Source organism: Podarcis liolepis, assembly GCF_965112155.1.
Source record: "Podarcis liolepis genome assembly, chromosome: 10".
Taxonomy (NCBI): domain Eukaryota; kingdom Metazoa; phylum Chordata; class Lepidosauria; order Squamata; family Lacertidae; genus Podarcis; species Podarcis liolepis.
The window spans coordinates 32,431,930-32,455,577 of record NC_139562.1 but is presented as its reverse complement, the minus strand read 5'-3'; the positions used below and the strand labels follow the sequence as shown (position 1 = coordinate 32,455,577).

The following is a 23,648-nucleotide window of genomic DNA, read 5'->3' as shown; positions in this document are numbered from 1 at the left end:
ACTGTGTATAATGGTGGCAAATCTGTGCATTCAAATCCAGGGATCTTGTTTAATGAGCAGAATGGATGCACAGTGAAGAAACCTATACCACTTTCCTAAGGTTTAATACTTGGTTTTCTTTGTTCTTCTCCATCAGGCCAGCCGATGAAATGCAACCTTCATATGAATGGGAATATCATCACATCAGACCAACCTATCTTGCTGTATGTGCATATGGGTTTGTGTTCATAAAACTATGGTGTAACATTTTTGCTCCTTCACAAGGTGCCATATAATTTTTGTACCCAAGCAAAATACCAAACAAGAGTTTGTTGATATTTAGATTAAAGCTTTTTTACTAATTTTCCTATATATCCAGCACTGCTGTTCAGATTATCATCTGTATGAACAGGTGTCCTTCCATCTAAATATGGCAGTAGGGTTCTCCCAGCCTGAAATTGCTTGCTTAATAATCAGAACAACAGTTTTGGTTCAGCAGTGTAAATTGATCTGCATTTCACCATTCGACAACTATTGATGGTGGAGCTCCCTGGGGTTCTCTGTGTTCTTCTTTTCCCTTTCCATAACTTTTTATACCTTAATCTGAAATCCTCAAAAGTACACTTGGCGTAAGCTAGCTATGCAGGCAATGGATGGTAATTGCTGAAAAGAGTTAGCTCTGCTGCTTGACTTGACACTTGTTCTGATGTGAGGCTAAATAGTGTGTATCTTCTTGTTCTCTCTAGTCGATTGAGTGACACCCCCTCAGTGAAGAAGGAAGGGGAACCACGTCGGACAAGTGTAGGAACCGCCTCAAATCCACCAGCTGAAGTGGATCCTGATACCATCTTAAAAGCACTCTTCAAATCCTCAGGGACCTCCGCCTCTGTGCAACCTACAGAGTTCAAAATCAAACTTTGAGGAGTGGCAGGCAAGGAGTGGACTGGAAAGCTTGTTGAGCGTGGGAAATAGGGAGACAAGTGTGGGAACGCAACTGATGTTGTGTTTGACCATGCTGAAACCTTTGTTTTTCTACAATTGCTACCTTCCTGTACAGTAGTGTTCTCCCTAATGTATGTGTTCTGTTTTCATAGTTGGAGTTTTTGTCCACATATTTCTAATGGAATAATCTTCCCTTCCTCCAGTGATATATCACCAAGCTTAGAACGTTTAACTCTTTTTCCTTTGTTTCAACCACCCTACCTGTATCCAGCCAGTGAAAAGTGCAGCTAGCAAAGGATGTGAGTAGCATCTGTTTGGCACTTGCACCCTTTGAGTGAGAGATGAGAGTCCTTTTTACTGATGATGGACTGCATTTCCTTTTCAATTCAGCTCTGCCTGTAGCAGAGGCCAGGATTTGGTAGCGGTTTTAGCTGTTCTGAAATGGTAAAATTAGTGAAGGAGAAGCAGCAGCAAATGTTCTCTTCGTTCAGCAGCTAATGGAAGGGACTGTGAAGGCAATGCAAATAGGTATAGGCACAGGAACATAGCGCATCTTACACTTCATCATCTTCTTTTGTCGTAATAATCTGCTAGTGCACTGAGAGAAAGAAGCATGTGCCCTGGTGTTGGTGTACTCTTCAGTCCAGGAAGTCTCACAGATGCTCTCTTTGTGAGAATGCATGGACTTTCTTTCACTTTGTATCATTTACAATGTGTTTTTACTATGAAATTACGTATTGGGCAAGAAGAAAGTGTTTCTGGCTTCAGCAATCACTTCTCATGCCTGATGCCTTGGAAGCACTGCAGTGAATAGAGGTCCTCATTTGTTCAGTCCTGACAGATTCTGATGCACCACTATGTTTTGTAGCACCTACACCTTTCTTGGAGGCTAATGACACCCAAATAAACTCCAGTGATAACCCCCTAGGAACTATTTCTTCAGGGCATCTGTTTTTACCCTACACTACCTTATCCCCGAGTGTAATAGAAAAAAATAAATCCAGCCTTCTCTCATGGAATTGTCAATTGTAAGAGTTGCATCTTTCAGTACTCTGGGCATGACTGCTGCTACTGTACAGCACTGTTGCTTATTTTTCTGTACTGGGAAATGGTGGGTGTCTCTTGAGGTTCATATAGAGGAGAATCTACGAATCGGTTTGGCATAGAACAGGGATAGCAGGAAAATGAGTTGCCTATAGCAAATGAGGATGATTTGTTTTTTGGCCATGCTGAATTTCCTCTGACATGCCAGTCTTTGCTAAGACTTCCTTTTTCTAGCAACCCATTTAGTCCAGTGAAAATGGAAAACTGACAAGGGTTAAGAATAATTGCATTGGTTTTATACTAAATAAACATGCAGATACTTGTATGGGGGGTTTCATTTTTATACTTCCAGCTACAAGACGAGAGCATTGCTGTTTATTTGTGCTAAAACCCTGCAGTGTAATATATCTGCTTTCTTCCATTGTAGAACCTGGTGCTCAGTGGATTCTACATTCCTTTTGCTCTTTGTTCTGTACAGTTTCTTAGTTTCATTTAGCAGGTACACATGTTATGTCACACAGTAAACCTTCACAACATGGAAGGCATTTGCCTCCCAATGGGTTTTTTAAATCTGAATTACTAATTTGGACCGGTCATAATTTCACCCTTCCTGGGGAGATGTGCTTATGAACGACAATTGATATTTTGTGCAGAACTGCTGTTCCCTGTACCTGTGTTTCATTAGCAGTTGGTTACAGGGGAAGGGAAGGTTGAGGCTGGAGGACATTATGTATTATGTTTCTGAATAAACGTTTGTTATACAGAACCTGTATTTTGCCCTGCCTTCTTGGATTGCAAGGAAATCAACTGATTAGTCAATAGAGTCCTGTTGGTTTTTCGCTTTTGGGGGTGCTTGTCAGCAGAATCAAATAATAAAGATTTCTGTGGATTGTGTCTTTTAAGGCTGCTGCTGGGGGCTGCCATGTTTGAATTCTCTCCCATGGAGATGGGAGGGAAGAAGACCCAGTTCCCTGACATGCTGTTCTTTATGTGCAAGAATATTTTTTTGTAGGGAATGTTTGAGAGGTCATGAGAGAATATTGCATAGTCTGAAGAAAACAGGATTATGTGGCATAAAAACAAAATGCTATTTCATCTTCTATGGAGCTGTTTTGTTTGACTATAGACTTCTAGGGCATTTTGACAGGTTTGCCACATCCTCACTCATCTCTGTTAAAAGAAGAAATGAAATAGAAAAGCATTTAAAAAACAGACATGTTACAAGGCTGTTTTGATCTAATAATAATACTTGTGAAGGTTTAAACATGTAATGGTTCTGAGGCATAGCAAAGGGGCAAACTGAATGACAATATGATTTTCCATCTATATTTTTAGCTGGTAAGACTTCTCACTACTCATTAAGATAGCTGTAGAAATTTCACCACCACCACTTCGTATCTTTTGAGTTCAGCTGTACTACTTGGGAGAGTATGTGAGGAAGCCAAGGTTTACTTCAGAGGTTCCCAAACTGGTCTGTAGACCAGCAGTGGCCTTTGATCTTCGTTCAGGTGGCCTTTGGCATGTCCACATTAAGTATTGAGTTTTAATTGTATGCTATTGCTTATATTGCACTCCAGTTTGGATGCAAAGTGCAATGCAATAAAATACAAAAACAAAAAACGAAAACAATTTAAAAGTATATAGCATCTAGCAAAGCACACTTAACACCAGGAAGAAAAAAATCATTAAATTGCCAAGACCCTCAGCGATTTTCATGGCGGGGAGGGGAGAGCCACTGGCTTAATTTGAATCTGAGCTGGGCCTTGGCGCCTGTTCCCTGGGCGCAGCTGTGACCACCCAGCAAAACGAGAAGATGCGCGTGAATCTAACTGCTCCATCATACCGCTGGAGCTCCTGCGCACGCGCACTTGGGAGTAAGCCCCGCTGAACCCAGCATGTTTTGGATTAGGATTGCGCTGGAGCTGGAAGGGCCGCGCTAAATCCAAGGACGACAGCTGGAGAGTTGAGGTGGCGGCTATTTTTCATAGCACCCAGACCCGTCCCCCGGGAATTAGGACTATCTCCTTCACGCCGCCCATCCTGGGCACCCTGAAGAACTGCTATTCCCAGAAACCTTTGCGGCAGTCCGTCTTGGGCTGCTGGATGACGTCACTTCCTCCCGGTCCGCTAAGATGGCGCCGTCCGAAAGGGCGCGTGGGGAAGGCGTCGAACCGGCTGCGCCCCTCGGCTATGCGGGTGAGCAGACGGAGGGAAGCGGGGTCGCCGGCACAGCGGTTCCTCCGGGGCCGCGGGAGGGTCACGAGGGGGGGGGTGGGCTCGTCACCTTTCAAGGTGCCTGCAAGGCTCTTCTCTGGATCTGCAGGGCACCTTCCCAGCTTGCCCGGGCTCGCTCTCGGTGTTGCCGCCGCTCCCCGGGCTGCAGCCGCCCTGCCTTCCGCAAGGAAAACCGCACTCGCCATAGCTCAGGCGTTTCTGCAAGATTCTTGCCACTAAGGCACGAATCTCGGTGAGGCGGCGACGCAGAATTATATATTCGAAAAGCGTTATTGGTGTGTGTTTGTTCCTCCTATGGGGAGCTCCGTATAGAGAAATTCGGATAAATTATAGAGAGAAATTCGACACTTTATTCATTGGATCTGTGACTAGGCAACAGGTTCTCACACCACTGTCCCCTATCCCCCCCCCAAAAAAAGTAGCGTTAAACAAGAGTGTTTGTTCTTTCTAACTCGCTTCACGTGAAGGTGTGTTTTTAATAGTTTTTGAAGGTTTTAAAGCACAACCATGCTGCATGCAAGTTGAGCGGCCAGGACGTTTCTGCACATGTAGCTTACCTTTGGATTTGATGGGGGGGTAGGGTCAGGACCTGAAGGAGAAATCTTAATAAATGGCCTTTTGCTGCAAAATGAGTGGTGCTTTGTATGGGATTTTGGGTTGGGCAACCAAACTATCCTCTGCCCCATCTCTGGTCTCCCAGGCCCTAGTCCAACACTCCACACCATGGGGTGGGGTGCATGTTTTTTACTACGAAAGATGTATTTGGGTGAGGGGAGCTGAATCCTCTTTCTGGACTGTGCTCCATTGCTTCAGGCACTTTTGTGCCAGCCCAGCTCCAATGTCTGGAGTGAACAAATTTGAAGAGAAAAATGACTGAAGTGATGCACCACAGTGACATAAGGTGAAGAAAAAGGGCTTAGCTTCAGTCACCCACACTCACTGTAACTTTGCCCCATTCACTTGTAGACATACCAATAAACAGACATTTCTAAAAGACAGTGGCTGGGTAACATGATTAGTGTCTGCAGGCTGTTGTCTTTGATGTATCAAAGTGTCCTCCAGGTTATAGTTATTTGCTCCACAATTTTTCTTTCAGCTATTCCAGTAAAGTTCTCTGAAGAGCATCATTTCCCTCACTACCTCTATGTAAAGGAGCACAAAGTCAGGGAGGACACGGATGTGAAGAGGCCTCAAAACCGCACACTTTTTGTCTTGAATGTTCCCCCATATTGTACAAAGGTGAGTTTATTGGGGGGGGGAAGGGGATTATATGAGGGCCCCAGCGACCTGTAAATGTGGAACAGCCAAGAAGAGAACAAATATTGATACAGTGGTACCTCTACTTAGGGACGCGATCTGTTCCGGGGTGCCGTTTGCACCCCCAAAAGTCCGTAAGTAGAGCACCGCTTCTGCGTGTGTGTGTGATGTGATAGAGTGCTCCTGTGCATGCAAGAAGCTTGCAGATCGCTCATGCGCGAAGCGGCGAACCCAAAAGTAAACACTTCTGGGTTTGCTGTGTTTGTAACCAGAAAAAACACAAGGTGAAGCAAACGCAACTCGAGGTATGACTGTATTTAATTTGGAGAGCTGCGGAGAAAATGTAGAAGAGAGAGAATGGTGAATCTGTGTGTTCTTCTGGCTTTTAGAACATGTTTGCTATTTTTAAAAAGTGTATCTCAAAAATAGTAGACATACACAGCTCATAAGTTATGGGAAGACACTAATCACTGCCTACTGGATTGCATTTGAGTTTCCTGGTCATCCAATCAGTGAACTTCACTATCAGTTCACTAAATTACAAGGGACAGCTGCAATATCCTAGTTTTCGGGTGTTCTTAAAATATAGGCTATATGAGTATCTGCATAGGAGATTGTAGCTACTGGCCTGCAGCTGGTTGTTAGATGTAAATGACTAGGTAGGGTATGATTGAAGAAGCTGCCTCATACCTAGTCAGACCGTTTGTTTTATCTAGCTCAGAAATTGTCTGCTATGTAGCTCTCAAGAGTTTCAGATGGGACATTCCCAGCCATACCTGGAGATGGCAATAGCTAGAGATCAATGGGATGAAAAAGAGGGAGAATATATGTTGAGATATACTAACTATAAGCCACCCAAACACAGATTTAACTATCTTTGTTAGTATATCTCACCCATCATATCTTGTGTGGGTTTGCTCAGTTAAGCATTCAGAGGTGACTTGGGGAACCTTTGGCTCTCCTGATATTGTTGGACTACAACTCCCCTCATCCCATTCTGGTGGGGATTGATGGGAAGTCTGTACACTGCAGACTAACTGTGAGTGAATTACCAAGTGACCTCCAGGGACCAGTGCCTTGTAGAGGAACCCTGAAATGTAAATTAATGTTTAATTAATATGTGAATCAACAAGATTGGTAACTCTTCTTAGTTTCCTGTTCCTCAATTATTATTATTACTTTTGTCCCAAGGAAATGCCTAGGGTAAGAAATGGTAGCAAGCCCAAGTCCTGAAAGGAAAGGGGCAGAGCAGGACATGCTGGCAAGGGCATTAAAAGGTGGGGGGGGGGCGGTTTTCAGCCATGAAGTGCCAAAGGATCAAGTACAGATATTATAGAGGTAACTAATAATAATACAAGTATTAGAGAGGTGAGATGATGAGGGGGAATAATGGGGGATGATTTCAGGTTTCAGGAAATGTCCCTCTTATAGCCATGAATTGTCCTGAATTTCATTTTGTTTGTTGAAGGAATGTTTGTCCAGGCTGTTCTCGAGCTGTGGTTCTGTACGCTCCGTGGAGATGTGTGACAAGCCAAGTCTGGGAGAAAAGAAAGAAATGCCCAAGACGAAGTTTTTCAACACAGAAGCACTCCAGGTAAATCTTGAACCCTTGAGCAAGGGTGGAATTTGGAGAGGTGGGTGGGAATGTAGCATTTTGGGGGGTAGGGGGAAGCACTCTTAAGAAAAGGACCAGAGCTAAGGCTTGACTCCCTGTTGCAGCAGCTTGGACTTCATTCCCTGCAAGTTCAGCCAGCCTTGCAATTTGATGTCTGCCTGTGTGCCAGGCAAAAAGGCTGCTACTTTAACAGTACCAAACTGCACTGCGGAGTTTGAACATACCCTCTCCCCTTTCCCAAGCAATATAGTGCAGAAAAGGCTTTCATCAAGGGGTGGAGGAAAGCAGGCAGTGCACACGGCATGTTTTGTGGGTGAGCGTTCAGCTCTGGAGGCTGTGCACATCCCTCTTCGCCTCTTCCATGTTTAAAAGCCCAGCAGCACACATGCAGGTGGACCCAGAGCTGAACCTCAGAGGCAGCACGTATGGCTGGCTCTCTTTTTTCATGTAAAAAGAGAGGAGGGAAGGGAGGGGAAGCATGACGAAGCCAGGGGAGAGAGCAACAGGGATGCGTTTTCCCCCTTGAGTGGGTGTTTCAGTGACTGGCTAAACCTCTCATTCTTTGGTTTGTGTGTGAGTGAAAATAGACCCAGTCCATAATCATGAGCTTCTTCCTTTATAGGGGTTCAAGGTCGCTTATGTTGTGTTCAAGAAGCCTGCTGGGGTGCAGGCTGCCAAGTCTTTATCAACAAAAGACCCCCTGGTGATATCTTCCCAAAGGCACCCTGTGCAAACGGGCATTCACAGTAAGTTAACCACAGATGCCTAGAAATTCCCTCTTTCTTCCTGGGCTGGCCTTCAGGTGTGTAAGGATTTAGTCTGTGGCTGGGGGAGAAATCTGAGTGTTGTACAGGCTGGGCAGACCAGGCTTCAACTCCCCACATGGCCATGATGCTCACTTGGCAAGTCTCTCTCTCAGCCTAACAATCCTCATAAGAGCTGCAGTGCTATAACATTTGGGATGAGAGTAAGGTGGGGAAGAGCTACCCTGAGCTCCTTCGTGAAAGAATGGGACAGAAAGAGAATACTGGTATACCAGCCAGTGTACACCACTCAGAGGGGGCTGTGAATAAGTATACAAATTCTTTAATTTAACAAAATTAGGTGTTCGCCTCTTAACGAGATTACATTTACCCATCCTTTATTACTTTTGCATTCCCCAGGCACCTCATTCACCTTGACTAGGCAGGGCACCTTGTCTCACTCAAATGCAAGTCTGCTACCCACGCCTTCCATTTCCATCTACAACCATTATCAAAACTGGTAGAACATAGGCTTTCCCCAGCCTCTGTGCTGTATAGTCAGACTGCCTTTGATTTGTTAAACGAGCAAGGAAGGGAATGCAGAGCCACTCCCTGCTCCATCTCCTGTCCTGTGACATTGTCTTATACTAGGGGTGTCCAACCTTTTTTGGCCACCTTCAGGGTTCACCACCGCCCTAAGGGCTACATACTGGCTGTGAGTTTCAACCATGTATGTGCATGTGTGTTTGCACACTCTAGTCATACAACACTCATGCAGGCCACACACACTCACCCCATTAGACATTCAGTCACTCAGCACTTAAGACAGAGTAAGAGAGAGAAGAAAGCAAGCATTTCCAGTCCTCTCCAATCCATCGCTGGAGTGAAGTTGGGGGAAATGCTGCCTGTTACTCTTAAAGAGCAGGCAGAGGGTTTTATCCATGATCTCAGCACAGTGCTGCTTGGCTCTACGCTCAGAGATAAACGATCCCTCTGCCTGTTCTTTAGGGAGGATTCTCTCTCTCCATCTCAGATTGCTCTCTAAGGATCAGGCAGAGGGCTTTATCTGTCAACCAGATCAGTAGACAAAGAGCAGGGGCTGGCAGATCACTTCCTGCAGCTTGCCAGGCTAGATCTGGGCTGCAGGTTAGCCCCCGTTTTATAGCAGTCAAGGACAGCACTTCCTGTGAAGCACACATTAAGGTAGCAGCACCATGTCCCAACTTAAATGTACTGTGGCATGGAAGGAATCTCCTTTTCCAGAGTACAGGGGCAACCTCAGAGGAAAGGGGAAACTGGGCCTTGTTATAACAATAGGATTGAATTCAATAGGCCTTTGGCCAATTAATATCCTACAGCCTTTTAAATGTATCTGTGGGAAGAGGGGTATTGTTTTGTTGTTTTGGTTTATTCTATGAACTGCCCTGGGATCTCTTGATGAAGGGTGGTATATAAATTAAGTAAAAAAATAGCCAAGCAGCAAGTGGTTTGTGCAGTGGTGTTTGGAATTTCTTAACCGTAGGTGCCTCTAGTAGGAACTGTCAGTCACCTGCCAGCAAACGACTGCTCATTGACCTGAGAGAACAGGGTTTGCCATCCCAGATAGGCATTCAAGTCCAGCATGCTGTCATTCTTAGAAGTAGCAGTAATTGAAATTTGATCTTGTTGTCCCCCACTGTTGAGTCCCTGGTTTCAATTGTATTAAGGGGTCCTCTAAAGTTTCCAAAATTGTGTTTTGTTCTTCTGTTGTCTTGAACATTTTTTGCACTGCAAACTGATTTATTATTTGTTTGTTTTTATCTCAGAATGGATTGCTAGATATGCAGCTTCGGTTGTGGATCCTGCTGAGCTGAAGACAGAAGTGGATGCTTTCATGCAGGCCTATGACAAGAAGGTTGCAAAGGTATGCATTGCTGAAAATATAATGGTATTAGCCAAGCATGCCCTTCCCTTGAAGGGTCCTTTGGATTCAGCATCACCTGTCTGGGTTATGATCAGCATTGACTGGGTAGAGACCCAGTGTGATGTAGTGATTAGAGAAGACTAGAGTTTACATACTCAGCCATGAAGTTCCCCTGGTGTCTTGGGCCACTCATCAGCTGATGAGCAGGGATTAAATCCTGCTGACTTGGCTGCATGATCCTGTTCCATGTTGGGAACAGGGTGTGCAGCCAATGCAGGAGTCAACCCTCTTCTCCACCAGTGATGTCAGCTGATGGGTGGGCATGCTTTGAAGGAAATGACCTTGTGAGACAAATTGGACTCCCTGGTGGGCCAAGATTTGTCTGTTGGCTGGAGGTTCCTCACCTCTGGGGTGAATCTAGAATTGAATGTTGAATGGAACACATTGTCTATATTTCTGGGTTGCTGATAACACAATCGTGCTTTCTTCAGAAAGCCCTTTTCATATGGCAAAAGGCTTTGCACTGGGCTCTTTTGCTCAAGGGCTGTGAAGCTGGGCAGGGCACCTTCTGAAATTATCAACAGTATTTCTGAGCTCGGGTAGCGCTGGGTGATGTATCAATATATTGTCCAAAATTGGTTTGAAGACCACATTGTGATATTGGTTTCATAGTTTTTGACCTGGCAATATATTGCGAGTGGGTGAGTGAGTGTGTAAAAATCACAATGAGGGGGAAACAGTGAAGCTAGCCAATGCCTTAATAGCCATCCTTATTTCAGACATTGTGATATATTGGTATATGGTGGTGTTTAGCTGGTGATATATTGCCCAGCCTTACTCAGGGGGAAGCTGTGAGCTTAAAGCAGCCTCTCCTGACCAGGCTTGAGATTACTCTTTTTATTGACGCAGGAAGAAGCCAAAGCTGAGAAGGAAGATGGCATCCCGGATGAGGAAGGGTGGGTGAAGGTGACAAGGAAAGGTCGAAGGCCTGGGCTCCCTCGGACAGAAGCAGCCAACCTGCGGGCGCTGGAGAGGGAGAAGCGCAAAAGGGCACGCAAGGAGCTGCTCAATTTCTATGCTTGGCAGCATCGTGAGACCAAGAGGGAACGTGAGTCATTTCCTCTTCATCTGCTCTCTCAATTCTGTGGAATATTTGATGCAAGAGAATGTCATCTAATTTGAATAGCATACGGTATTTACGGGAATCTAATGCACACCTCAATTTTCAAAATCTTGAAACCAAAAAAGTATTTGCTGGCATCATTGTATCTAACATGCACCCTAATTTTTGCAATGTAAGGAAAAGGTAAAGGGACCCCTGACCGTTAGGTCCAGTCGCAGACGACTCTGGGGTTGCAGCGCTCATCTTGCTTTACTGGCCGAAGGAGCCAGCGTACAGCTTCCGGGCCACGTGGCCAGCATGACTAAGCCGCTTCTGGCGAACCAGAGCAGCGCACGGAAACGGCGTTTACCTTCCCGCTGGAGCGGTACCTATTTATCTACTTGCACTTTGATGTGCTTTCAAACTGCTAGGTTGGCAGGAGCAGGGACCGAGCAATGGGAGCTCATCCCGTCGCAGGGATTTGAACCGCCCACCTTCTGATCAGCAAGCCCTAGGCTCTGTAGTTTAACCCACAGTGCCACCTGCGTCCCTAATTTTTGCAATGTACTTTGGCCAAAAAGTGTGCATTACATTTGAGTAAATATGGTATTCCTTGCCAGCCTGAATTTTGGTGAAAATGTAGGAACATCTGAAGGAGCTTAGTTACTGTTTTCTGACCAGTTAAGATTGTCAGGTGTTTTGTGGAAGGGCAGATTTTTAGCTTCCAGCATCTTCTGAGTGTTTTTATTTCAACAGTAGCATGTTCTCATTACTATGCTTGCTCAGGGGATGTCTGCAAACTTTGCCACCTTTAGACATCAAACCATCCCAGAACTTGGACAGTGTGGAAAGTTAACTCAAATATGCTAGAGGAGATTTTTCCTGCTGTGACACTGGTTCTTTCTCTGCTTTATCCAATCTCTCCTTTGTGCGTTTTTCAGACATAGCTCAACTGAGGAGGAAGTTTGAAGAGGACAAGCAGAAAATTGCTCTCCTGCGGGCGCAGCGGAAGTTTCGGCCCTACTGAGTTGCAGATCTACAGCTATTCTGAAAAGAACGGCAGCCACAGTAAGAAGTTCATTGCTGGGATAAGTTTGACTTTTTCTCCTTTCCCCTCTAATATCTCCTGGAGTGTGATGGATGCAGCAGACGATGAGGGTTTGGAAATGAAATCATCTTGTTTGTTCTGACACTGTAACACTGACAGTTCATCAGCTGCCTTCGTCCCCTGTGAGGAATTCTAAGGCTGCTGTTCAAATGAAGCAGACATGTAAATATATGTTTTTATATTTGTGATATACTGCATTTTTCACTCTACAAGACACACCAGACCATAAGATGCACCTAGTTTTTGGAAGAGGAAAACAAGGAAAAAAAGTCTGAATCCCAGAAGTAGCTAGCAGGATCGCACCGCAGCAATTCCTGCTGGCTATCCTAGTTTATGGGATAGCCACGCGCAGCCTCTCCTGGGCAAGGGGAGCCTTCATCCTCTGCCCGGGAGAGGCTGCATGCAGCTAAGGCTCCCCCAAGAGCCGTGCTCCCTTTAAAGAGCGCGCGGAGTGTGTGTGCGGCTCTTGGGGGCTTTTCCCTGAGAAGGGCAGCCCTTCTCCCTCTCGGGGAAAAGCCCCCAAGAGCCGCACACACGCTCCATGCGGCTCTTTAAAGGGAGCACTGAGAAGAGCCTCCTGTCTGCATTCGCTCCATAAGACGCGCGCACACTTCCCCTTACTTTTTAGGAGGGGAAAAGTGTGTCTTACAGAGCGAAGAATACGGTACATCAGGTTTCTAGTTCTCATTGTCTTCACCAATACACGACTTCTATGTAGGAATTTTTACTGGACAATTTGTGTGCCACACAACCTGTCAAAGAACAGCTGCTTCTCTAGCTTGTACAACCCCATAAGAAACTTGCATCTCTCCTGTAAATACCTATGCTATGGATGCAAGCGGCGCCTTGGAAAAGCAGACCTGTCAGAGGCTTATTTTGTGAAGCCAAAAAGAACATCACAGTAAAATTTCTCCTCCTCTATTAGTCTCCTCATAAATTGAAACTGTTTTGAGCATGGGTTGGTAAACGAAGACCCGCAAGCCGGACCAGGCTCAATTGCCTTCTAAATCCAGCCCGCAGACGATCCGGGAATCGCTGCACCCCTCATCATCCCTTGTTCATTTTTTTTCTTTCCAAAATATAGTCCGGCCCCCCACAAGGCCTGAGGGACAGTGGACCAGCCTCCTGCTGAAAAAGTTTGAGGACCCCTGGTTTAGAAGTATTTTAAATTGTGAGGAAAGAAGTACTCCTACAAGTGCAAGCTGCAACAAACTTAGTTTTAATACCTAAACTAGCATGAGTGGCTAAAATGTTTCCTTCACTGAACTAACAGTTGTTACCTAGATAGAACACCTGGCTTTGGCCCAGAAAATCATAATCCAGTACATGAATTAACATTTTAAGACAAATCCACTCACCCACCGTATGTGTAACTGGACTAAGGCACTCGTGAAGAACTGAATCTGACTGAGCTGTTCAGTAGAAACAGAACCAAGAATTGTCTGTGCAAGCTGTCCCCACTGCGCCACAAGGTAGTTGTGCAAGATACCCTGCAGGTCCCACAGCAGCCTCCTCACTTAAAGCAGGACTGAATCTTTCTAAGGCATCCATCTGTTCTCTAGGAAGGGTTAGTCATGATGTATGTAGGTAGGCACTGCTTATAGGCTGGCTCTGGGTTTCTGGTCCTTATTTAAGAAGGTGTTGATGATCCCGGCCACAACTTGGGGCTCATTCAGGTGGACAAAATGATTGCCAGCAACTTCCACAAATTGGTAACGCTAAGAATAAGGGAGAATACAGTGAGAGATGGACCATAGGAAAGAAAACTCAGAACTATGGAACAATGAAACTTAACATTAAATGCTAGGAGTAGGGAGTTCTACTAGGTAGGCTGGATTAGCCCATCCAGAAGCATCTACAACTGCCAGCGAAAGGGTCAAAAGCAATTCAGTAGTTTTACTGAACACTTAACCACACCTGTGTTCAGTGTGGGCTTAAAGACAAACTCACATTCTGTACATTGGGTGCTAGCTCATTTTGCATAATTCTGCTTCAACTCCAGGGGAGAGGCAGAGAGGTAGGAAAGTGACCCTCTGCACACTGGAAATGCTGCTCAAGCTGTGCTTTTTTTCCTCTTTCACTGACCCCTTCCCCTCCGTTTTAGTCCACCTATCCGAGCAGGAGGCTAAATCCTGATCAGCCAAGGAAAGGAAAAAAATGGTGCATTTGGGGAGCATCGGCAGAGCATAAGAAATATCCCTTCCATTGCCTATGCCAGGCACCCCCAACCTGCAGCCCTCTAGATGTTTTGGCCTACAACTCCCATGATCCCTAGCTAACAGGACCAGTGGTCAGAGATGATGGGAATTGTAGTCCAAAACTTCTGGAGGGCTGAAGTTTGGGGATGCCTGGCCTATGCGCCTTTCTTTCTCCCTTTCCTGTCATTTTTACAATCTCCACACGAGGGATTTTGACAGTTGGGTGGGGCAACCTGCCTGTCAATCATGTGGCATCAAGGTTGGCCAGCAGGAAGAGGCCAGAGGTTCCCCAAGCATACTACCGCCCCTTAAGCCGATCTCATAACTGGGGTGGGGTCTATCCAGCTGTACTCCTATTGCCTCCTTTGCCACCTCTCTCCCCCCCCCACTGAATACATGGAAACCCCAAGCGAGAAAAGCAACTGCCCAGCAAAGCCAATGCAAAACGGCTCAGAGCAAGTTTGTGTTCCCCTCAGGACTTGCACTCACCTCTTTTAGGCTGGTCCTGAATGCTTCCTCAAGTGGCTCTACAAAATATGGGACGCTACCTTTAGGAGGATTGGTAAAAATCCCATTTTCTGCTCTAGAATAAAACAATCAGCTCTTAGTTCTGGTTGCACATAAGAACACAAAGTTTAAATCATCTGCATGATAGAATTTCCCAAGAAATAGAAGAGGGTGCTGGATATTGCATTAGCTTTGTGGATAACCTGAACTGATCCTTCTCACTTGTGCCACTGAAAAAAGGGTAGATTAGATTTGAGGTGTATAGGGTGTTACGGTAGGGAAAGCTCTTCTGGGGTAGTTTGTTCACCTTTGGTCCCCACCCTGCACTCAGCTCTCATCTGGGCCACCTAGAAGCTATCAGCATGCAACAGTGGCCGCAGTCCAGAAACAGGCTGGCTAAATCAGGTGAGTGCAGCTGCTGGGTCTCAAAACCTCAGCGAGTCAGGGACTTTGCCTGCATGTGGACAGGCTCTGGCAGATTGAGCGGATGAGACCAATAGTGGGTCCACCAGCGAGAAGTGAGACAACCTTGGAAAGGGAGCCATCTGGGAGAGGGGAAAAACTGATCCTAAACCTCCATTGCCTTGCAGAATATCTTCTGGAGAAGAACAGGCTAAGGAGTAAACCCTGCACAAATCCAGAATGGAGTCCTTAAGACAGCTGCTGGATGGCGCCCTGTACGCCTCCTTCCGGCAACTACTGCAGCCAAACTGGAGGACCACATCAGAGAGGCCGAGAAGGGGGACATCATCTGGGCAGCCCAGAACCTCCATACACTGCCCAGAGTTGTGCCACGGGAAGGTCACTTAAGTGCTGCTAACGCAGCCGTTTGACTTCACCCCGGAGGTGCACTCCATTGTCCCTCAAGACAGACGGATGCCAACAACAAACTAGATTGGCTAAGCATGTGGCTAAGCTGGTATTTAGCACAACCTCAATATATTTTCATGATTTTTAAAGCAGCGATGCTCCGCGGACCCAGATGGAAGTAGGCCTACTGAAAATAGTAGGACTTCATTGGAAGTAAACATGTGTGAGACTGCACTGCACTTGGAATACTACTCTGCAACTACTCTTAGGCACTACAGGAGTGCTCTAAGGAGGACTGATTCAGTCTTACGCTTGGGGCTGATCAGTGAAGCAATCCGTTTTTCTTCATTCTCTGCCACTGCCTCTCTTTTTCTCTCAGGCAGATCTACTAGGCACTGGTTACATCTGCGTGTCACTTACCTGATCATCAGTATATCAGCCTCTATTTTCTTCAGGATGTGGCAACATTGATCCAGAGACACAAAACTGTGGTTCTGCTACATATGATATAAAATGAGAAATAAGGAACATAACTCATCTAGTCTGTTTGACTGGCTTAGCACACAAGGGGTTTCTTCTAGAACCTGATGGTTTTCATGCATTCCTGAAAATCAACCCAATACTACGCTGCCCTTTTATTCTGTATTGGGGGAGAGAAAGTGGAGCAGGTCACCCCACTTTACCCTCTGTTGCCAATCAGTGGGCAGGGGGACAATAGAAGGTGCTCCACAAACGGCATTGTTCTTGCCAATACCTGGCCACAGGTCAACAGTCTTTTGGACCTAAGGCGATTCACAGGAGACCCATTGAAATTGAAATACCAGTTGTCTACAAAAATGCTTTCCATCAGAAAAGCCCTACGGAGTTAGCCAGAAATAGGTGGAAATTAAATATTCCCGTGATCTGCAATCCAGCCAACAAAGGCTCTCACTGCAATTTTTGTGACAAATGAGGAAACTAAGGTTAGAGAACCAACATTAACAAAGCTAGCCCATGCCTGAGCAGGGCTTTGAGCAAGGACTAATTTGTGTACCTCCAACACCCTTTGGGTGGATGAAAAATACAGGGGGAAACATTCAACAAAACTAGATCAGAACTTACCACAAGGACCCTTAAATCTCTGTTATAAACCAAACCTAGAGAAAGAGAAGAATCACATCTCACATTTTGTACAACTTTTTTTCCTGCAAACTTTCCCCCAGCTTCTTTCTCTTAACATAGCTGAGGGGGAAGGAAGTTATTCTATAAATGGTAAGTTTAACTGGCTGTCACAATTAAAATTTAAATACCTGGAAAGAGGACTGTGGAGTGTTCTGTAAGAGGATGCACAACTCCTAAAAGACCAGGTTTATATTGGCGGGGGCGTCTCCTGGACACTATCTGTGGAAGCCTCACAGGTGGTGTTGGTGACTAAGAGTGCCTTTTAGCAGCTTAGGTTGTTTCATCATCTGTGACCCATTCTGCAGAAAGTGGACCTTGCCTCAGTGGCACATGCCCTGGTTACAGCCAGACTGGACTGTATGGGGCTGCCTTTAAACATGGTCTGGAAACTTCAGCTGGTACAGAACACAGCACTAGGGTGTTTGTGGACAACAGGCACTCAGAGCATATAGCACATATTCCATTTCAGTTGCACTAGCTGCCTGGTTGTTTCCAGGCTCAGTGTAAATTGCTGGCGGTAAAAAGTAAAGCTCTAAACTGTTTGGACAAGGTCATTTGAAGATGGGCCTTAAGAATGGCCTTGCAAGGACCCTCTCAGAGATTGTGGCCAAAATCCATCAGTCTGGCGAACCCTCGAGACTGACCTTTTCAGCGCCTAAGAACTCCCTCCTCTGGACTGAAATGGGTTTTAACTTAGATCTTAGTAAACTTCTTAATTTCAAACTGCTGCTGTTTTTAAATTTTGTAACTAGTTTGCTTTATTTGTATAGCTTTTAAGGTTTCAACAATCCCTTCATAAATTGCCTTGGAAGGCAGCATGTCAGTACTATCATACAAACAAGGTCAGTTCTGAATATTTAGCCACAGAATGCGCCACCGATTGTGCTAGATCATTTTAGATCTTCAGGCAGAGTCAGACCACTGGGCCAGCTAGCCACTAGTGCAATGGGCAGCAGGTCTCTAGTGTCTCACACAAGACTGCAACAGTCCCCTGGAACCAAAGATGCCAGCTATTAAACCTGAGGCTTCCCATGTGCTCTGCCACCAAGCTCTGCTCCCCTAGTTGCAGGTTCGGTGAAACACAACAGGGATCTCTTTGTATCTTAGCCTCTTACCTCCTGCCACCTCAGAAGCCCCTCGCTCCAGCAGTACCTTAGCACTCTCTTCTGTTAGCTGGCTGTTTGCTTCCATTAACCTAGGCAAGTCAAGCAGAAACATGTACACTTTTGTCAGTAAGATGCAGGCAAGAACTGCATTCTTAGTAATGCCACCACCCACTAATCCCTCATATTATCAAATGTTACCCAGCCACATTTGTCCATCCTGAATCTACGTCCAGCTCTTGTGCAACACTGATGCCTTGTACACTTCAGAAAGCGTTCAATGGTGATGCCATCAAACAGGACCCTGGACCTGACAAATCACTGATATGAACCAGGGACACCAGTTACGTTCCTTTTTGGGGGGTGACAAAAACGTGGGTGGTATTCAACCAAGTTTTACTCAAGAGTGGAACCACTGAAATTAACAAACACGACTAAGTTAGGTTTGGGAAGGCATTTTAGCTAAGTGCCTAAGTTCTGAGCACCATTTCCTTGGTTGTCTCCCCCTCCCCCCCCATTCTAGTATCTTGGTTTTGATTCTGCAAGGGAGCCAGCATGATGCAGTGGTCAGAATGTTGGAGACAAGGGTTCAAATCCTCACTCAGCTGTGAAGCTCACTGCGTGACCTTAGGCCAGTCTCTGCCTCTCAGCAATAACCTACCCTCACAGGGTTGTGGGCATTAAATGAGAAGGAGGGAAATCATGCACGCCATCTCGAGCTCTTTGGAGAGAAAGGTGGGATATAAATGCAATAAATAAAATAAAAGAACATTTCCTTTTTCAGAATAATGGATTTGGAAAGAGGCAGGACAGACCTTGCTGTACCCCCAGGGACGAAACACCCAACGGTTGGCAGAGACCAAAGAAGGGAACTCACCTCTGAAGGGCTGCTTCAGGACTGCGTACTTTGGGGGAATGGTACTTGCTGGTCTCAAAATTCAGCAGTTCCTCAATTACCTCCCGCTGGGACTTGCAGATCTTCTCCAATTCCTATAAATCAGACGTAGTCATCTGCTTTCAGAAGTCTGTTACACCCAAAGCCCCTCACAAGGTATACAAAACAACAACATTAGTATTAGCTTCTTGGGAAGGTAAGACAAAAGTAAAGGAATTAAAAGGGTTAGCTCTTTCTATGCACTCTGACACCACTAGGCCTGACTTCCAATGCCGTGCTGCCTTCCAACCTCACCTCTAAACGTGAGAAAGCATCTCTAGGGGTGAACAGCAACCTCGGCTTCTTTTCTGTATGGAATCCCGGGCCCCTTTGATAACCCTGCCAACAAGAGAGCCAACAAACAATAACAGAGCCTGGGCAGCGGCTTTTGTGGGAGGAAATCCTCCTAGGAACGAGAGCCAATTGAATTCCCTGAAAGTCACACACACAAAGGTGTCCTGATTAAGCTCATGTCATTCTGTGCAACCAGTAAACATTGGACAGGACTAGGACTGGGCGGTATATCAATATATCTTCCCAAATCAGTTTGAAGTCCATATTGTGATATAGCGTTTCATAATTTTTGACCTGGCAATATATCGCAAATCATGATGTGTGTGCAAAAGTCACCATGTGGGAAAAACTGAGGCCAGTCAATGCCTCTACATAGTTCAACCCTTATTTAGCTCATGACATATCCCGATGTTGAAAACCAGATATCGCCCAGCCTTAGACAGAACAATGCTGTATTACTATAATAGACCTCTTAGAGATCCCTGAGTTATAGATCAAATTCTTTGTATCCCATCACTGGCACATGCAGTTGCTAATTTTGGGAGAGAAAAGCTTTTTGTCTACACACTTTGACTGACTCCAAGATTGCCATGAGAGCTGGGTTAAATCACATCCCAGAAACTAAAGCATGCAAGGGAGGGAAGTTTGCCTTCCACCCACTGCCTCTACAATTGCAAGAAATACTTTCCAGCTGGGAAAAAAAATCACTTAAATTTTAATTAAATGTTTATTTTATATATTGCCCTGCCTCTCTCCCAGTGCAGGAGCCAAGATGGTTCACAGGATATATGCAAACAGATTTACTTATCTATTTTCTGATTAAAGCCAGCACTTAAAAGACGTAAAAGTGGCAGTGGTAGAAAAGTCTCATCATGTGGGGAGGAGCAATCACCTTTCCTGTACCTTGCTGCTTTTCAGTAATTAACACACCTCTGGGAATGGCTCTTTTCAAAGTTAATATATCCACTGGCTGGTCCTAAATCTACACGTGATGCTAAGCCTGAACTGTTGGCTCCTCCCAATAGAATCATAGAGTTGGAATGAATCCAAAGGGTCGTCTAGTCTAAACTCCTGCAAAGCAGGAATCACAGTAACCACAGACTTCCGGTTTCTTTGACAACATATTCAGACCGTTGTGCCTCTCTTCCTTGCAAATCTGCCTCATAACTCTGGAAATCTACAGCACTAAAGGAAAGGGGTGTGAGTTCCCTAACAAAAGGGATAATCCACTTGACTACCATACTTTTCCGTGTATTAGATGAGGTCTTTCCCCCTCAAAACAAACATCAAAAAATGGGAGGGCATCTTATCCATAGTGCATTTTGGTGTCGTGGGATTCGTTGCTTCCGCTAGCCTGAGATAGTCAGTGGTGTTATTAGTGGCTGCAACAAGGGCTGGTGTGGATTTGCTGTTGCTGCGGCTTCTGGCTCCAATGGAATAGCTGATAGGTGGGTTTTGCGCATGTGTGGCAGTGCAGGTCTGATGTGTGAGCAATCACCAGAGACAGCGCGTCCCACATCACCAGCACCGCCGCCAGAGACCGGCGGTCTCTGCACAGCAAGGGCTCGTTGCTTCCCGCAGCCCTGGCATGAGCCATTCCCTCTGTGGGGAGCCGAAGGATAATATAACAACGAAAAGGAGATGATTGCATTCGCTGCCCTCTTCGTCCTCTGCCTTCGCCACTTCACTTCACCTCAGCTGTTGCTGCTGCTGCCACCACGGCTGCCCGTTGCCTGCCGCCTTCATGTTCTTCTCCCCGCACCCTTACCCCCGCTTCCCTCAATAAATAAGAAAGCATGTGAGCCGCTCCTGTCGCCAGCAAGGCAGGCAGGCAGCAGCAGTGCCACCACAGAGCAGGTCAGTCCGTGGTTGGAGGAGGAGGAGAGTACAGAGGGCGGGAGTCACCTCATAGCAAAGCAATGGCATCCCTCCTCCTCCTCCTCACCTCAGGCTCTGCCTGCAGGAAACAAGGACAGCAAGAAGAGGGGGAATGAACCAGGGGGAACCATTTTCTTTAGTTTGCATCCCCAAAAATAGGGGTCGTCTTATAGATGGGGGCGTGTTATACACGGAAAAATACGGTAAGTTGTTGAGGCAAATAGGCATGAGTCCGTGTAGCCAGCAATTTGCACTTACCCAAATGGCACAGGTGGCTGCTCAACTCACATCAGGGTTCCAACCCACATCTGTGATTTTAAAAATTGCTAATTACATAAATTGTGTTTAGCGTCTAGCCTAGGCCTGAGTAGAGCAAATAGCTGTGCTGCATCTACAGCAGCAACCCTGGGCACTGTCAAAAAGGCACAAGTATTTTGTCCAACCTACTTGCCATGTACCCACTAGCCTTCCACCTTATAAAGGAGGGCAGAGGTGGGGCTGCCTCCCATATGCCCCACACCAGGCTCAACACTACCTCAAAAATAACCACCTTCTATTAGCAAAGAAACTTATATGGCTTCTTCAGTTCATGCCGCTTCTCTCAACTATACTGCAAGGGTAGCAAAAAAAATAATAGAATTTAACCTGAGGTGCAGGATAAAACCCATACGATTCCACCAGGATCAGCTTGTCCACCAGTTCAGGGAAAATACTAGAGAACTAGGAAGACAGAGGGAAAAAGAAAGGAAGTTTAGCTCTTTTACCGCAGGAACAAAAAGTAATTTCTATCACCTCTGTCCAGCATGCTGTCCAGATAGCATTTCTTATTCTCTTGTGTGTTTGTCACAGAAAAAAACTGTGTTTTGAGAAGAGGCATTTCTATATAGATAAGTGAGTCCTGCAACAAAATGTTGCAATGTAGAATACTCCTATGGAGGATGGTCTAGTCTTTGTCCACTTCCTTTGGTTTTCTATTAAATTTCCAACAGCCAGACAGCATTCCATGCCTACTGAGCATGCTCAGTCTTCACTGGGCTATTTCTAATTTTAAAAATCCCTCTCTTATTAAGAGTTTGTTTCCTAAATATGTTTTTGTACTTCTGAAAAGCTGAGGGTCTTGAGCCTGCCAACCCGTCCCTCTTGGGGATGGATGGTGAAGGTTTGGCAACATAAAGATCAGCACCCAGAGAAAGGAGATTGCTATTACTGTAGATAAGTGGGAGCCACAGCACAGTGTTGCAGTCTATGGTGCTGCTGTTCAAGATCCCAGCCCTTCTATTCCTCCTTCCCCCACCCCAAAACTTTATCCTCCACCCCAACTGAGTCAGCATTGTGTGGTCACTCAATTCTCATTGGGCCGTTGGGGGTGTTTCTTGTTGTTTTTCCTTTTTCTAACACACTTCTGCACAGAATTCTTCCAAGCCTTCTGATATGTTCCTCTTGTGTATGGATGGTGTTGTTCTTGCTACATAATCAGTGGCACTCAAACCCTGAACACTGGAAATAGAGGGAATAATGAAAATGCCCGGATAAGAATATACTCACCATGCCTGCAATACTCCCACCTGTAGGAAAGAAAAAAGAAGTCAGGTTTATATGAACACAGTGACCACCCATATAGTCCAAAGGGTATAAACTGACCAGCAATGAGAGAACAGGACCATAATTTGATAAGTGAACAAACAAGGGGGGGGGGAGGTGCAGTGATTTGCCAAAGAGAAAGAGAAATGGCAGGAAGTTGAGGTTTCACTTATGTGTGAGAAACACCAGCTTCCTCGGGGGACAAGAGTCACTTACCCAAACTGTGGCCCATAAGGGTAAACCGATTCCATTTCATGGCTAAAAAAAAAGAGCAAATGAGAGGATGAGTTAAGACCAGATAGCCCAGGTTTCACAAGCCCCCAGGCAATCGGCAGCATCACAATACAAACATTAGCCACATCACGGCTCAACTTGGTGCTTCTAGATGTTTTGCACAACAGCTCCCAACAGCCACAGCTAGCACGGCTGGAAATCATAGTGCAAAACATCAGGAAGGCACCAGGTTGGGGAAAGCTAGTGCAGGCTGTCACAGGCAAGAGACAGGTAGGTAGCCATGTTGGTCTGAAGCAGTCGAAATAAATTAAAAAATTGTCCAGTAGCACCTTAGAGACCAACTAAGTTTGTTCTGGGCATAAGCTTTTCGTGTGCATGCACACTTCTTTAGATACTTCTTGAATCTGAAGTCCCTCTAAAAGGGAATGCTTGATTGAGTTCTTTGATAAACAGGCAGCTAACAAGCTGCACAGGAAGAAAAGGATGTTGGGAAATTGGGAAATGGTTAATGCTGCAATAGGAGCTAATCCCCTAAATTGCACAAGGGAATGTTCATAGAGGCTCAGCTCCCACAATGTACATTTCCTACAACAAGGCTACGCCCTATGCAATGTGGCTGGGCTTTAGGATCTGAGACGGGCATTCACAATTATTAACTCTGTAACAATTTGCCTTCCACAACTAAAAAACAGGAATGATGTCAAAGCTCAATGCCTACTAACCGGTTTTACCAAACTAGATTAAGGTGAAAGGTTTACACCTACTCTTGAGAATTGCTACACTGAGAATTTACAACCTGTAAAACTAACTGTATGTATGTGCCAGTTGTGACAAGTGTTTTATTTTAGAGGCTTTGGAGCCTGTCTAATTAAAGCAAGGGCTGCAAAGTTTTATGTCTGGCCTTGAAAGTGGGTTGGGGAGAACTTGCTGGCTTCGGCTGATCAGGAAGTGTGAGAGAAACTGTCTTGGCTGCAGCCAGGAGAAATATAGAGCCAGGCCACTGAGAAATTCAAACTGCCT

General features: G+C 45.6%; 3 protein-coding genes and 1 long non-coding RNA gene across 14 annotated transcripts in view; 2 read left to right on the top strand and 2 right to left on the bottom strand.

Annotated features, from left to right (window-relative positions):
* The window catches only part of POLDIP3 (DNA polymerase delta interacting protein 3), an 11,702-nt gene extending 8,971 nt beyond the window's left edge, over nucleotides 1–2,731 (top strand). For both annotated transcript variants that reach the window (XM_083462658.1, XM_083462659.1), the window contains exons 8-9: nucleotides 137–203; nucleotides 726–2,731. In XM_083462658.1, coding sequence (XP_083318784.1) covers nucleotides 137–203; nucleotides 726–900 — 242 coding nt within the window. In that variant the 3' untranslated portion in view covers nucleotides 901–2,731. The remainder of the gene's footprint in view (nucleotides 1–136; nucleotides 204–725) is intronic.
* On the bottom strand, nucleotides 312–4,028 carry LOC310687541. Its single transcript, XR_014516463.1, has 2 exons — nucleotides 3,809–4,028; nucleotides 312–3,135 (listed from the first exon to the last, which is right to left on the bottom strand). It is a non-coding gene; the product is annotated as an uncharacterized lncRNA (long non-coding RNA).
* Nucleotides 3,995–19,093, top strand: RRP7A (ribosomal RNA processing 7 homolog A). Of its 4 annotated transcripts, none has more exons than XR_014516455.1 (8): nucleotides 3,995–4,161; nucleotides 5,297–5,439; nucleotides 6,926–7,051; nucleotides 7,695–7,818; nucleotides 9,621–9,718; nucleotides 10,628–10,826; nucleotides 11,762–12,354; nucleotides 12,422–12,847. XR_014516455.1 is itself a non-coding variant. In XM_083462675.1 (8 exons), the coding sequence occupies exons 1-7, from the start codon at nucleotides 4,098–4,100 to the stop codon at nucleotides 11,845–11,847; spliced, it is 840 nt and encodes a 279-aa protein (XP_083318801.1). In that variant the 5' UTR covers nucleotides 3,995–4,097; the 3' UTR covers nucleotides 11,848–11,888; nucleotides 18,492–19,093. The 4 variants fall into 4 exon arrangements, 3 of the variants coding, with proteins under 3 accessions (XP_083318801.1, XP_083318802.1, XP_083318800.1); XM_083462675.1 differs by lacking the exon at nucleotides 12,422–12,847 and adding an exon at nucleotides 18,492–19,093 and having other exon boundaries at nucleotides 11,762–11,888; XM_083462676.1 differs by lacking the exon at nucleotides 12,422–12,847 and adding an exon at nucleotides 15,823–19,093 and having other exon boundaries at nucleotides 11,762–11,888.
* Nucleotides 13,132–23,648, bottom strand: part of SERHL2 (serine hydrolase like 2) — a 23,049-nt gene continuing 12,532 nt past the window's right edge. For 4 of the 7 annotated variants that reach the window (XM_083462667.1, XM_083462666.1, XM_083462663.1 and 1 more), the window contains 10 exons: nucleotides 22,611–22,652; nucleotides 22,359–22,378; nucleotides 21,459–21,533; nucleotides 18,897–18,980; nucleotides 18,585–18,697; nucleotides 17,720–17,799; nucleotides 16,545–16,579; nucleotides 15,864–15,940; nucleotides 14,616–14,709; nucleotides 13,132–13,646 (listed from right to left, as the gene is read on the bottom strand). In XM_083462667.1, the coding sequence (XP_083318793.1) occupies nucleotides 13,527–13,646; nucleotides 14,616–14,709; nucleotides 15,864–15,940; nucleotides 16,545–16,579; nucleotides 17,720–17,799; nucleotides 18,585–18,697; nucleotides 18,897–18,980; nucleotides 21,459–21,533; nucleotides 22,359–22,378; nucleotides 22,611–22,652 (740 nt within the window). In that variant the 3' untranslated portion in view covers nucleotides 13,132–13,526. The remainder of the gene's footprint in view (nucleotides 13,647–14,615; nucleotides 14,710–15,863; nucleotides 15,941–16,544; nucleotides 16,580–17,719; nucleotides 17,800–18,584; nucleotides 18,698–18,896; nucleotides 18,981–21,458; nucleotides 21,534–22,358; nucleotides 22,379–22,610; nucleotides 22,653–23,648) is intronic. The other 3 variants (XM_083462664.1, XM_083462669.1, XM_083462668.1) reach the window with 3 other exon arrangements.